This window comes from Giraffa tippelskirchi, chromosome 4 (genome assembly GCF_054371585.1).
Source record: "Giraffa tippelskirchi isolate mGirTip1 chromosome 4, T2T-mGirTip1v1.2.pri, whole genome shotgun sequence".
In the NCBI taxonomy this organism is placed as follows: Eukaryota; Metazoa; Chordata; class Mammalia; order Artiodactyla; family Giraffidae; genus Giraffa; species Giraffa tippelskirchi.
Window position 1 is genome coordinate 64,561,213 of NC_137278.1, and position 13,170 is coordinate 64,574,382.

The 13,170-nt window shown below is 37.4% G+C and overlaps 1 protein-coding gene across 9 annotated transcripts in view; it reads left to right on the top strand.

The window, feature by feature from the left end:
* Positions 1-1,002: 1,002 nt before the first annotated feature.
* The window catches only part of PPP4R3B (protein phosphatase 4 regulatory subunit 3B), a 49,241-nt gene continuing 37,073 nt past the window's right edge, over positions 1,003-13,170 (top strand). For 5 of the 9 annotated variants that reach the window (XM_081589517.1, XM_081589519.1, XM_081589521.1 and 2 more), the window contains exons 1-2: positions 1,003-1,493; positions 2,798-2,853. In XM_081589517.1, coding sequence (XP_081445643.1) covers positions 1,352-1,493; positions 2,798-2,853 — 198 coding nt within the window. In that variant the 5' untranslated portion in view covers positions 1,003-1,351. Of the gene's footprint in view, positions 1,631-2,797; positions 2,854-13,170 lie in introns of all 9 variants that reach the window. The other 4 variants (XM_081589523.1, XM_081589525.1, XM_081589524.1 and 1 more) reach the window with 1 other exon arrangement.

Below are 13,170 nucleotides of genomic sequence, written 5' to 3' on the forward strand. Positions count from 1 at the left end.
CAAAAAGAATCTACCAAGAACGAAGAGCGACTGACAAACAATACAGCGCATGGCTCGTATCTACCGCGCAGTGTCTGATAATTAATGTGATGTGTGACAACCGACGTGAACGTCCAGAGAATTGCTCCCTCGCTTATTCAGTGCGGAAGACCTCCCGAGAGAGAACGCTAGAAATGCCAGCAGGAGACACTCAAAGATATGGAAACAGTGCTCTTAGATGTGTTAGCAAGGCAGTTCCCCGCCACTTGCCCAAACTTATCTTAAGACTTATATTCCGAGATTACCATCGCAGGAAGGACACTGTCTTCAAGAAGCGGAAAGTATGCCAGCTACCAAAAGCCTGACGGTAAAACGCCTGAACGAGGAAATAAATTGTCAATGCACTTTTGTACGATGTTATAATCTCCTGGAGATCCACAGAACACTTCCTGAGGAGATGCTTAACTGTAGCAGACTCCTTAGCGAGTTTTAGAGGGTTTCGGGTAGCATTAAAGGGCTAACGTCTTCACAGAAAGAGGTTTAAACTATTTTTCTCTCAAAGGCTGAAAGGGCGAGCTTCTATTATGGAGTGCGAGCACATTTCCTTCCCTTCTGCTCAGGGTGAGTCCCGTCCAAGGATGCGTACCTCCCAGGCTTGCTTCGTTTTTTCCATAGAGCTGGATCCCACGGCTCCTCACACGCCGGGCGCAGCCACAACAAACCGCACGAAGGCGAAACCACCACTCCGCTCTCGCCGCCAGTCCAAAGAAGAGTCTCGCGGCACTAGCGGAGACCCGGAGCTCGCGAGAACCGCCCACCTAGCCGAGAGCCCACGCCTGCAGGCGGAGCCGAAAGAGGAGGAAATCGCACTTAGACCCACCCACCTCACTCCACGACCCTGCCTCGCGAGAATACTGAGCACGGCCAACCGGGGTAACGCGTGCAGAAACGGAGGCGTCACACGTTGGACTCGTCGGCCGCCGTAGCCCCTGCTAGGACAGCCCGTGCGAACCTGCTGGAGGAGGAAGAGAAAGGCAGAGAGAATCGGGTTACAAGATGGCGGGCCTTTAGTAGTTACCGCGGCGGCGGCGGCGGCGGTGGGAGAGCGAGCGAGCTCTGGGGGGTAAAGGGTGGGGAGGGTGGGTGCGTTCGGGGGTGAAGTGAGAGGTAACTGGGAATCTGGACGGCAAGGTCTCAGTGGCTGCTGTTGCCCTTTCCCGCGGCTGAACCTGGGAGCCATGGTGAACTCGGGCCTCTCCGGAGCCGCCGCCACCGCCGCTGCCGCCACCGCCGCTACCGTCTTTCAAGAGTGAGGGGCGTAAAGGAGGTGAGCAAGGAGGCGGCGGCTGGAACAGGGGGGACAACAGTCACCATGTCGGATACGCGGCGGCGAGTGAAGGTCTATACCCTGAACGAAGACCGGCAATGGGACGACCGAGGCACCGGGCACGTCTCCTCTACCTATGTGGAGGAGCTCAAGGGAATGTCGCTGCTGGTTCGGGCAGAGTCCGACGGTAAGGTTATTGGAACCGTAGGATAGGGGACAATGCCTCCTGTTTGGGCACAGCCTGGGGTTTAGGCCCTGAGCCGAGTACTGTTACTGCCAGCCACTTGGAACAGCGCATTGGTTTTGTGTCTTCACTTCAGTAAGGTAAAAACAAACTACTTTGTCGGGATTTACCCTCAGTCGGACCTCTGTTCCTCCTCTTGCTAGCCTTATTAAACACTTGAGCCCTTCCTCTGCAGTCTGGCCTCTTAAAGAAGCGGGGAGAGTGTGGGAGGGAAGGGAGGAAGTAATGAAAAACAATTTAGTGCTCTCCTTCTGACCCTCCCCGTCCCCCTTTATTTTCTTACACATTATATCTCTGGTACAAAAAAATTAATGAAACTTTACTTTCTTTTTTTTTTTTTTAACTGATTTTACTAACAAGCTCCAGTTGCCACAGTCGACAGGTGCTGGGGAAAACCAAAAGACGCCTTTTTCCTGGGGTTATTGCAGATTGTTGCCACGGCACATGCACTCACAAGCACATACATCTTCAGTTTGGGATCCCTCCAGGCTATCTTTGTAGAGGGTGCTGTGAACAAGTGAATACTTTACAACTTAAACAAGTTAGGACAGCAGACCAGACTGTAAACTTGTATTCCTTGATTTATTGTACGAGTCTTATGTGAAATATTTTTAAATGATAAAATGTACAGCCTTAATGAAAACACCTTCCTAACTGTAATCTGATCGCTGGATTTGAGCAGCTGATAACGTGCAGATAAAAGAATAGTAGTCTTCGGTTCATTTTCCACACAACTTGTACTCGTGCACCTTTTCTTTAAAATAATCATAGACATTTATTTTTACATGAGGTGTCCTGGTTCTTAAAGAGAAAAGGATAAATGCAGTTCTGTAATTTGTGTGCAAAGTATTTAGATCCCTGTTGTGGTACTTTGTAATTTGTTTTATTTGTTAAACTGGAAATGCAATAAAAATAACTTTGTTAAAAAGAATTTGGTTTCAGGTGGTCATTTAGACCTTAAAAATTTTCATTTCAATAAAACTATAAGTCATCTAGTCTCTGTATATTCTTGGTCTTAATGTTGGTCTTAGATGGATTTTTTTTCCCTTAAGAGTATTATGGGGATAGAATGATATGTTCTAATGCAAAGTCCAGATCTTGAGAGAAAAATGTAAACTGGAGTAAATTTGATTACTTCAGATGTCTTGCTGGGGGAGGAAAAAAGTTGTTTTTTTAATGTGTATTCTGATGTTTTATTCAGGGTTTTATAAGTTGAAACTTATAAATACTATTTTTTTAACTTTCAGGATCACTACTCTTGGAATCAAAGATAAATCCAAACACTGCATATCAAAAACAGCAGGCAAGTAGTTGTTTATCTTTAATTTGAAAGACTTCATCTGTGATCAAGGAAGTATTAATCAGACAAAGAATGGGAAAGCTTTCCTGACAAGAAAAAAACATTTGTTTGGTAAACAAAGTTACATACTCTGTATTTTCCTTGCAGATTAAAAGTTTCAAACTGAAAAGTGAAAGCTTTTGTACTGGCAGTAATTTATTATCTTTGAATTGAGCCACTGTTAGTTTTCAGTAGAATACAATGTGTTCATTAGTCTTACTTAACTGCAGCCAGCCAGGTATCTTCTATACACTGTACACTAAGTCTTTTATTCTCAATCACAGTTAAAGGAAATGGCATAAAAGAAAATTCGTAGGGGTACTCTTTAAGGCAAGGAAAGCATGTTTGTGGTGTGAAAGTAGATCCTTTGACTCATACAGAGGTAAAACTTTTGAAGTAGAAGCACTTAACATCCTGTTCTTTAATTGTTGTATATTTTTAATATAATAACCAATGGATATTTTATGAAGTGTACCCTGCTTATTATGTAATGTTTTCTGTTAATATTTATTGTCTTACCTGGGAAAAGAAAATCTGTGTTGTGTATTAGTGTGCCTAATTATCTAATCTGGAAATGGCAGCAGTGATTCAACTTTTCCTTTATTCTGTGAATGTTTTCTTTTTTATTATGAAAAATTTCAGAATTGAAAAGTACAGAGAATAATGGGCGTCTGTGTAACACCTCCAAATTTAACAATGTTAACATTTTACCATACCTGTTTGAAATCTTTTTGTAGTGTTGAACATTGTGGATAGAATTAAAACTCTCTTTGTACCCATTTCATTCTATCCGTTCTCCATCCTCCCTATAGGTAACCACTATTCTGAAATTGATGTGTATTATTTCTGTACATGCTTTTATACCTTTTCTGCATATGTATGTATCCATAAATATTATGTAGTCTTTTGTTTGTTTTAAACTTTGCATAATTGATCCCGTATTCTTACATGTACTCTGCAGCTTTCATTTTTCACTCTCAGCGCTATTTTGAAGATTTGTTCATGTTAACAATGCAGATCTAGTTGGGCTTTTTTAAAAAACACTGTATGATATACACCTGTTGTTAGAAATTTGGATTATTACCAATTTTTAGTGTGTTTGATGTGTAAAGTGAATATGGCAGAGATTTTTGGAGGAAAAGATAATTTTCCAGTGTATTTTGTGTGTGTGTGTGCAGTGTGTAAAGTGAATATGGCAGAGGTTTTTAAAGGAAAAAATAAATAACTTGAAGGAAAAGATCATCATATTTATATCATCAATGCCTACTCTCTTCAAGATCAGTGAAAATTTTGATGCTCAGAAACAAATACTTTACAGTTGGAGAAATGAAATTATATGTCTATTGCACAGTGCATTGTTAGTAAAAGTCTTACTGTTAAACAATTATTTTGTGTATACAATACATTCTTAATCAGTAATTTGAAATATTTTTGAATTTTTAATATTCAAGTAATAGTTTTTTTTTCTGCTTATAAACTACTATGGATTTTTTTGATAGAGAATCAGACATTTGTTCTGTATTGAACCCTGAAGATATTTCTTTTAAGTCAGCTAGTCAGATGGTTACTCTCTGTCTTTATACTGACTTATACCAGATAGCCACTTTGAGTTTGTTTTTTTGTTTATTTGCTTGCTTGCTTTGTGGGGAAATACATACTAATATTTTGTAATCATTTTCTTTTCCACCTGCATAAATATAAAATTTTCAGGAACTGTTTTCTTAAGTATGACTCCCTGCAAATTAGTTATATTATGGAGTCTTCTCAAATTGTATACGAAATCCTTTAGTTGTTTTAACTGAAAAGATCCCCTTATGGTGGAGGTTTGTGTATAAAATAGTCCATCATCATTAGTTCAGAATTACACAGTGGTTCTGTCAATATTTTTAGAAACTTTGGGACATAATTTTGTGTGTCCTGTTGCTCTGCTAGAAAATTTAAATAATGCAGGAGAGCGATCTTTACTTAAAAAAAATTTTTTTAATGCCATTAGAGGAGTAGTTTTTGTAATTAATCACACTTAAATAATATACCATTAGGACTTTTTAAAAAATATTTTCCTTCATTGAAAATTTAATAATTTTACTAAATAACATTAAAGTACTAATAATTTAGTACTTTTACTAATAAAGCTTAAGAACTCTTTGGCAGTAAGAATACTCGGGAAAAGCTTTGTTTATAAGAATGAAAAACCTTTGAAGATGGGGTCAATTGTGTAATTATATTTGTTTAAATTAGCTATACTTTTCTAATAGAAATCAAAAAACTATATAAGGGTTATGTTACGTTTGTTTGTTTCACCAGATCTTGTTTCGTTTGCCTTTTTAACAAGTTAACGCAAATTGGGATTTCCAAGTACATTAATATTTTTCTATGTTCATTAGAATTATCTTTTTTTTTTAATGTTATTGTTTGAGTATTCAATAAATTAGCCTAGAAAATTGCATGCTTGCTAAGTCACTTCAGTCGTGTCCGACTCTGCAACCCCATGGACTGTAGCTGGCCCAGCTCCTCTGTCCATTGAATTCTCCAGGCAAGAATACTGGAGTGAGTTGCTGTGCCCAGGGAATCTTGCTGACCCAGGGATCAAACCCATGTCTCTTAATATCTCCTGCATTGGCAGGCGGGTTCTTTACCTCTAGCACTACGTGGGAAGCCCCTTGTTTCCAAAATTTATATGAAATATATTGATCATTAATGGGAGTTTTTGGTATTTTTATGTCTTTGGCTATGCTTTGTGGCATGTGGGATCTTAGTTCTCTGACCAGGGATCAAACCCATGCTCCCTGTATTAGAAGTGTGGAATTTTAACCACAAGACCAGCAGGGAAGTCCTCCATTAGTGGATTTTTAATTAAAAAAGAAATACCTTCAGTGAGTTAAAGAGACATTCATAGTTATAGGATATTTTGCTACATTAAAGTACATTGAATAAATACAGAGAGGAATATTTAACATTCTTCTTTTAACATTACAGTTCTAAAATGAGCTAAGTACTGAATTATGGGCTCAAAATGAGTTAGATTGAGTTGAGTTTAATGTTGAATGACTCAATAAGGAATCACTGATTCATGACACTTTCTTTGCTTACTATGGGCAATATTGAAGTAGTTAATGGGAAGAAAATATACTTAACCTTAAGTAGCACATAAACTTGTAAAGTGTTTAAATAAACACATTAGAAGGAAAAGACAATGATTATACAGGGTGACACAAAATATAGTGCCTGATACCTGTGTCAAAATTGTAAGTTATTTAGAATCAGTTTCACTTGATCTTGACTAAATCAGAAGCAGAATCATAGGGTGTATACTTTGTATATTGAACATACTTTTGTGTTAATTGGGTTTGGGAGAGATGTATAAAGTCTTCATCCTGGGTCTTATTGGGAGACAAGACACAACAAGTGAAACAATTACAGAATTATAATAAAATAGCTAATAAAATGCTTTAACCCAGTCTTCCTTGAGAGCGCATGAAAGCATTTCACAGATAAGGCAACTAAGGCACAGAAAGTTCAAAGTTTTTTAACTGAGGTTATACAGCAGGTATGCACCAACACAAAATACTATGAAAAGTAACTTTATTCCAGAGACTTGAGTGGTAGAAAATAAGAGGAAGGAGAGACTGATTTGAGCCAGAATCATTGAGAAAATCTTCACTCCTCCTTGGTGGTGTCTGTTGAAGGAACTGTGATAGAGAAGGAAATAGTACACCTGATACAAGAGGTATTATTAAGCCTCTTTGCAGCAGAGGTTTCTTATATGAGAGCTTGGTTTGCTAAACAAAAGGGAGCCATTATAGTTTCTTGAGTAGGAGCCTAATGTGAAAGTAATACTCTGTTTAGGAACTCAGTGTGGCGATGTTATTAATATTGAATTGGGGATAGGGAGGGAAGCAGAAGAGCTTTAGGTAGCAAGACCTTTGCAGTAATTAAGATCAAGAAAATGAAAGTCTGTTCAAGTGTATAAGTGGAATTGGAAAAGAAGAAACAGAACTTCAGTGTGTTTTCAAGAAAGTGCTGGAAAATTTGAGTAATGATTAAAAATGGAAGAGAACTGACTCATTCACGTTTTTGTACGGCAGAAATCAACACAACATTATAAAGTAATTATCCTCCAATTAAAAAATTTTTACCACAAAAAAAAATTTTTTTTTTAAAGGGAATCAAAGGTTACTAGTGGTGTTGAGTTTTGGGGCCATGGAATTGATGGTTCTCTCCAGAAACTGGGAAGTTGAGAAGAAAGCAGGTTTACATTTATCATATGGTTATGTGCTTATTTTTTTTTAATTGTTTTTTATTTTGAATAGGTAATACATTCATGTTAAAAATAAGGAAGTATCCGTGAAGTCTCTCCTACTCTGGATTCTGTCCATACAGTTTCCTTTACTAGAGGCCACCAGTGTTACCAGTTTCTTGGATATCTTGCTAGAGGTTTTATGCATATGTAAACAAATATGCATGCAATTATCTACATAAAATTCTCCCTTTTATTGGCATAAGTGGTAGCAAACTGCACTTTGTTCTGTGCCTTATTTTCATTTCGGCTTTGACGTGAGTAAAATGAATAGGTCTGAAAATTAAATGCCTGGGACTAGAGATAGAGTAAGAGTTTGGTGTAGGAGATTCTGATTTGAAAATCATTGAATGTTATTTTTAGCTGCAAGAGGAGATTGCCTTTGAGAGAGTAGATATAGAGAAAAGAACAGAGCTTAAGGCTGAGTCTTGTTAAACTGTCCACATTTACTCATTCATCCAGTAATGTTTGAGAGCTGTTTGTGGTTTGGTTACTATCAGTAATTTGGATTTTTAAAGTGCAGTTGAAGCTCTTGAAGAGTTTTCAGCATAGAAATGACATGATCCAAAATAGTAACATCAGTCTGTACAATTGAAGACAAGCAATAACTGGGAGACTGAGAGAGCGCAGCAGAGTCTAGTAAGCTAGAGAGAACGTTGAATCCAGTTAGGGTAATGGTAGTAGAGATGGAAAGAGGAGGGGTGGATAGATTTGAGATACACGTGAAGATAGAATTGACGGCATACTGCAGGATTAGACGTTTGGTAATCAGGAATAAGGAAGATACAGTGAAGAAGAAGGAATAAGCAATTGGAAGAATAGAGGATCAGGAAAATATGTTGTCTTCAAACCAAGAGAAAATATAATTGGTAAGGAAAGAAGGGCCAGTCAGGCAGCAAGTGCTGTTTCATATCCTTTCAAGAGAAAGACTTGAGATTATTCTAGATTTTGGTTAGAAGAATGTTCGCTGAAATGAAGATAGAAATGAAAATAATCTTATTGTGAAAATAATCCAATAAAATTGAGGATGTTGAGGTTTAGCCTAAGAACCATTATGAGGAATGGACTAATGAGTGAGAGGGAAAGAGGTTGATAAAATTTTGAATGCTGCATTAAAATAACTGCATGAATTTGTAATGAGTAGAATCCAGTCTGCTCTTGGAACTGTAAATCGAGTGTATAAGTAGAGGACATGAATGATTAGGTAGGAAACATGAGGCAGAGTGATTGGGTAGTGGTCTGGAATGGAACCAAGGAGGAATCTGGATATCATGTGGAGAAGTCTTTCTTATTTAGGGTCCTTTTTATTTCTCTTATTTCCTTTCTTCACTGGTGGCTCAAAGGAACTGCTGGCAATGCCAGATATGCAGGTTCAGTCCCTGGTTTGGGAAGATCCTCTGGGGAAGGAAGCAGCAACCCATTCCAGTATTCTTCCCTGGAGAATTCCGTGGACAGAGGAGCCTGGCAGGCCCCAGTCCCTGGGGTCACAGAGAGTCCAGAGAGTGGGACATGACTGAGCAACTAACACTTTCACTTCACTTGTTTCTTATAATGCCACAGGAGGGATGCATGGGAAGCAAGTTTATTTTGCCATCTTTTAGAATTAGTTCACATTTCTTGTGGGGCATAGTGATAGAAACATGGGTTTAGAGTTTCATGGATACTCTTTAACTTTTTAATTCCATTATTTCTATCTTTATGATTTTGAGCAAATTTTCTCTCAACCTCACTTTTTAAATGGAAATATGTGAAAATTGCTTTAGCACAGTACCTGACACATAAGCACAGTAAGATGACTGTATTCATGGTCATCTTATAATAATCCTTATGTAGGCAGCATTTTCCTCCTTTCCAGAAAGGAAAGACAATCAAAGAAGTTAAATACTTTGCTGAAAGTCATAGAAATAGTGGACAGTGAAACTGGGGGTGGTGCTGCCAGGTCCTCGATCTAGTTCAGGGTTATTCCCATTGTACCCAAATATATCAGATTTTGAGACGATAAGACACTACTACTATAAGTAGTGTCATCATGTCTGTCTTGGACTATATGTTATACCATACTGTATGTAATACTTTGCATAGATTTAAAAATCTGAGAAAGCATTTAGGCCAACTATTGTTAAAAACTTCAAGGGCTTCCCGGGTAACTCAGTGGTAAAGAATCCACCATCCATTGCAAGGATGCAGGTTCAATCCCTGGGTCAGAAAGATCCCCCGGAGAAGGAAATGGCAACCCACTCCAGTATTTTTGCCTGGAAATCCTGCACAGAGGAGCCAGGCTACAGTCCATGGGGTCGCAAAAGAGTCGGACAGGAATTAGTGGCTGAACAACAACAGAGAGTTTATATGTGGCATTTTCTGGTTAATCTCACTGATTTTCAGGCTTCCATTGATTTTGAACCTGCAAATGGAATTCTGTAAATATAGTAATCTGTTTTCCTTTTTTTAAAAAAAATTAGTATTCCTTTTGTAAAACATTGGCTCTTCCTGTATCGATTTTGTCAAAGTCATTGGGAGCAAAGATAGGGTTAGTCTGGCAAGCAGTAAGATCTCAAATATTTTATGGGTAGATTTTATTCATGTTAATGAAGTGGATCAGTACCAAGGAAGAGAACTGAAACATAATTCATTGGTTTGTTAGACCCTTTAAAAATGTATCATAGATTTCTTTGCAAATATATAAAAATTGGAAACCTTTTCCCCAAAGAAGATGTTATGTATCAGGTTTTAGATAAAATTTTAAGGTGTCTGTAGACTCTGGATTAAGAACCTCTAAACAGTATTTGGCTCAAGAATGTGTTTTTAATATATAAGATTGAAAATAACTTTTTCTCATAATAAAACTACATTGTGAAAACCTGATTTAGTAGAGGCTAAATTGTCAGGTTTCTCTAGCTCATCTCTTACTCCCATGCTGGGCTTGAACATAATCACCTTTATTTTTTCTTCTTCTTTCTTTTTTACACAATCAGACCAAATATAATTTTAAAGCTCATTTTAAATCTGGCTTCCAAAAAAAAAAAAATCTGACTTCCATAGGGATATAGTGGTGATTAAGTGTTTTCGTTAGTAGAGGAAAACTATGCTTTCCTTGGTTTAAACAGAGACATTAATAACATCCCAAAGATACATGTGCCACACACTAATTAGGAAAAAAAATGAAAGATCTCAAAGTACAGTGATTGAAAACAGACTCTACTATGAAAAATTGGGCTTGACCCAGTTTAGGCTTTTTGGCTTTTTGTGCCATTTGACACTTAATTCTAGTATAAATATTCTCTATATATGTTCCCTTACCTAGCAACTTTGACGAATAAGCAGTTCTAAATAGTCCTTCTTAACGGATACTTTACCGATTCAGTAAGATACAGAAGAGAGAGAGAAGGAAAGATGGATTTTGTCATCATTTGAACAACAACAACGTAGAGATGGAAGGTGTCTACTCTGACAGCATTTCCCTTTTCTCTGTTAACCAACTGGTGAAATACTTAGGTCATGTTCTCAAATTTGACTTATCCAAAGAATTACCTGAGATCCTTGTTAAAAATAAGGATTCTTGGACTTACTCCAGACCTGTATCCAGGGAAAAAGCATGGGAATCTATATTTTTTACTGATCTCCTGAGGTCAGTCCCCCTTGCATTGAAAACAATTCTGAATATAAATCCTATTTAGTTTCTAGGATTTTGATTTGCTTATGGGTTACAGTTTACTGTTAAGGATGGGATGGGAAAAAAAGAACAAAAGAAAATGGTTAAGAAGAAAGATACTGCGTCATTTTAATTCAGACTTTGTTGCTTACTTGGGACTTCTCGGAAGATAGATTGGAACCAGAATGGAAGGTTTATTGAATACCTGGATAAAGAAAGGATTTTGAATTTCATTCATTCTGCCATACTAGTGATCTCCAAATTGGAATGCACAGTATGAATCATTGGAGAAGAAACCTGTTTATCAAAAGTTGAATTTTGCTAATACTTAATGAAATCACATGGTGAAGAATCAAAAACAAGCATGGTATTCTGAGAGAAGGGGATTCCCTGGTAGCTCAACTTTTAAAGAATCCACCAGCAGTGCAGGAGACCCTGGTTCAATTCCTGGGTCAAGAAGATCCACTGGAGAAGGGATAGGCTTCTCCACTCCAGTATTCTTGGGCTTCCCTGGTGGCTCAGCTGGTAAAGAATCCGCCTGCAATGCAGGAGACTTGTGTTGGATCCCTGGGCTGAGAAGATCTCCTGGAGAAGTGAAAGGCTCCCCACTCTAGTATTCTGGCCTGGAGAATGGGGTCACAGAGTCAGACATTACTGAGCAATTTTCAGTTTTCTGAGAGAAGAGTAACATTTCCATGCAGACTGTTCCCCACCTATTATGAGTTGTTATAGCCTGTATATGCAGATAAATATTTACAGATATTTTCCAACTAAAATAACATAACCCTAACAAAAATGTGCATGTGCCTTAAAATGGGTTGAAGACAGTAATGAAAGTGCAAGTGAACAAGATAGTTGTCAAACTGATTTACACTCTTAGTGTAATCTGTCTGTTGGCCAAGTGACAAAGCCAAAACAATGATTAAAATAGATAGTATAAAAAGTTGTCCCTCTCCCCCCATTCAGAGTTATTAAAAGGATGGCATTAAATAGGGATTTGTATCTCCTGTCATTTATGGATATACTATGCCCTAACTATATTGGGTCTTAAAATTCTTAGTAATAATAATATGGAGCTATTAACAGTTTAAACATTTTTAAAATATGGCTTTTCTTTTTAAGCTTTATATAAGCCTTTTAATTTCTGTTTTAGTATGAAATTAAATGTATATAAAGTATGTATGGCTCTACTAATATTATATTCCTTGAATAATAAGTAATTTGAGGCACACAGTTTTTAAAAGTTTGGAGATCACTATTTCTGCAGCTGTTTTTCTGTTGAGCTCTAAGAAACTCAGAAACTGAGGAAAGAACATGGACCCTCTGCAGATGCCCTAGTGCTTTAACCAGAATAGCTTTGTTTTTATCATTTTTTTTAATGGAGGTTCTCAGTAAAATTTTGATTATAAAAAGAGCTCTCTTGATTTTTTAAAAAGATTTCAAAACCTCTTCTGTACGTGATGGGAGCAACTAAAGGTTTTTAAATCAAAGAGTGGTCTGCTCAAATAAAGGGGCTTTCCAGGTGGTGCTAACACTAAAGAACTCTTGCGCCAGTGCAGGAGACAAAAGAGACGGGGTTTCAGTCCCTGGATCGGGAAGATCCTTTGGAGAAGGCGTGGCAACCCACTCCAGTGTTCTTGCCTGGAGAATCCCATGGACAGAGGAGACTGGTAGGCAAAGAGTCAGACATAGCTGAAGCGCCTTAGCACACAAGCACGATGGCAAATAATCCCTTCCAAGAAGCATGGCCAATAAGAAGCCAGAACACAGATTTTCAGTGTTGTTTTTACCTGGTTATGCAACAAAGAAGTGTTAATCTGAGTCCTAGATTAATTAAAAGATATTTTTTACTTTCTTGTTAGAGCTACCAAAGTACTAAAATGTTTTCATTTTGAAAATTTTGTCTTTATTAATTTGGGGCTCACTTTTAGTTTTATATTTTTTAATATCAGGCTATAATATTTATAAATGCTGGTTAACTGAACAATTAATATGTTTTCATAAATTATAGTTTTGATAATTGGAATAAGCTCAAATTGCATTTTTTTAGCCATATTAAACTTTCATCATTATGTATCCTTCAAAAGTCCATTTCTTTTGGGTTCTCATAGTGATTTTAGTGTTTATATTTGTGTTTTAATTTAAAACCAAACTTTAGTTTTTAATAAGGGAGTTGACAGTTTTTCCCCAAAAGCATAACCTTTGGGAGAGATAATAATTAAAGACATCTGAATGTGTATACTATACTTTGGCCAAGAGTGCTAGACTTTTGATTAAACGTTATCTTGGTAACATGAGCCTGCTAACATATCTTAATATTTTTAGTGTCAGAAAA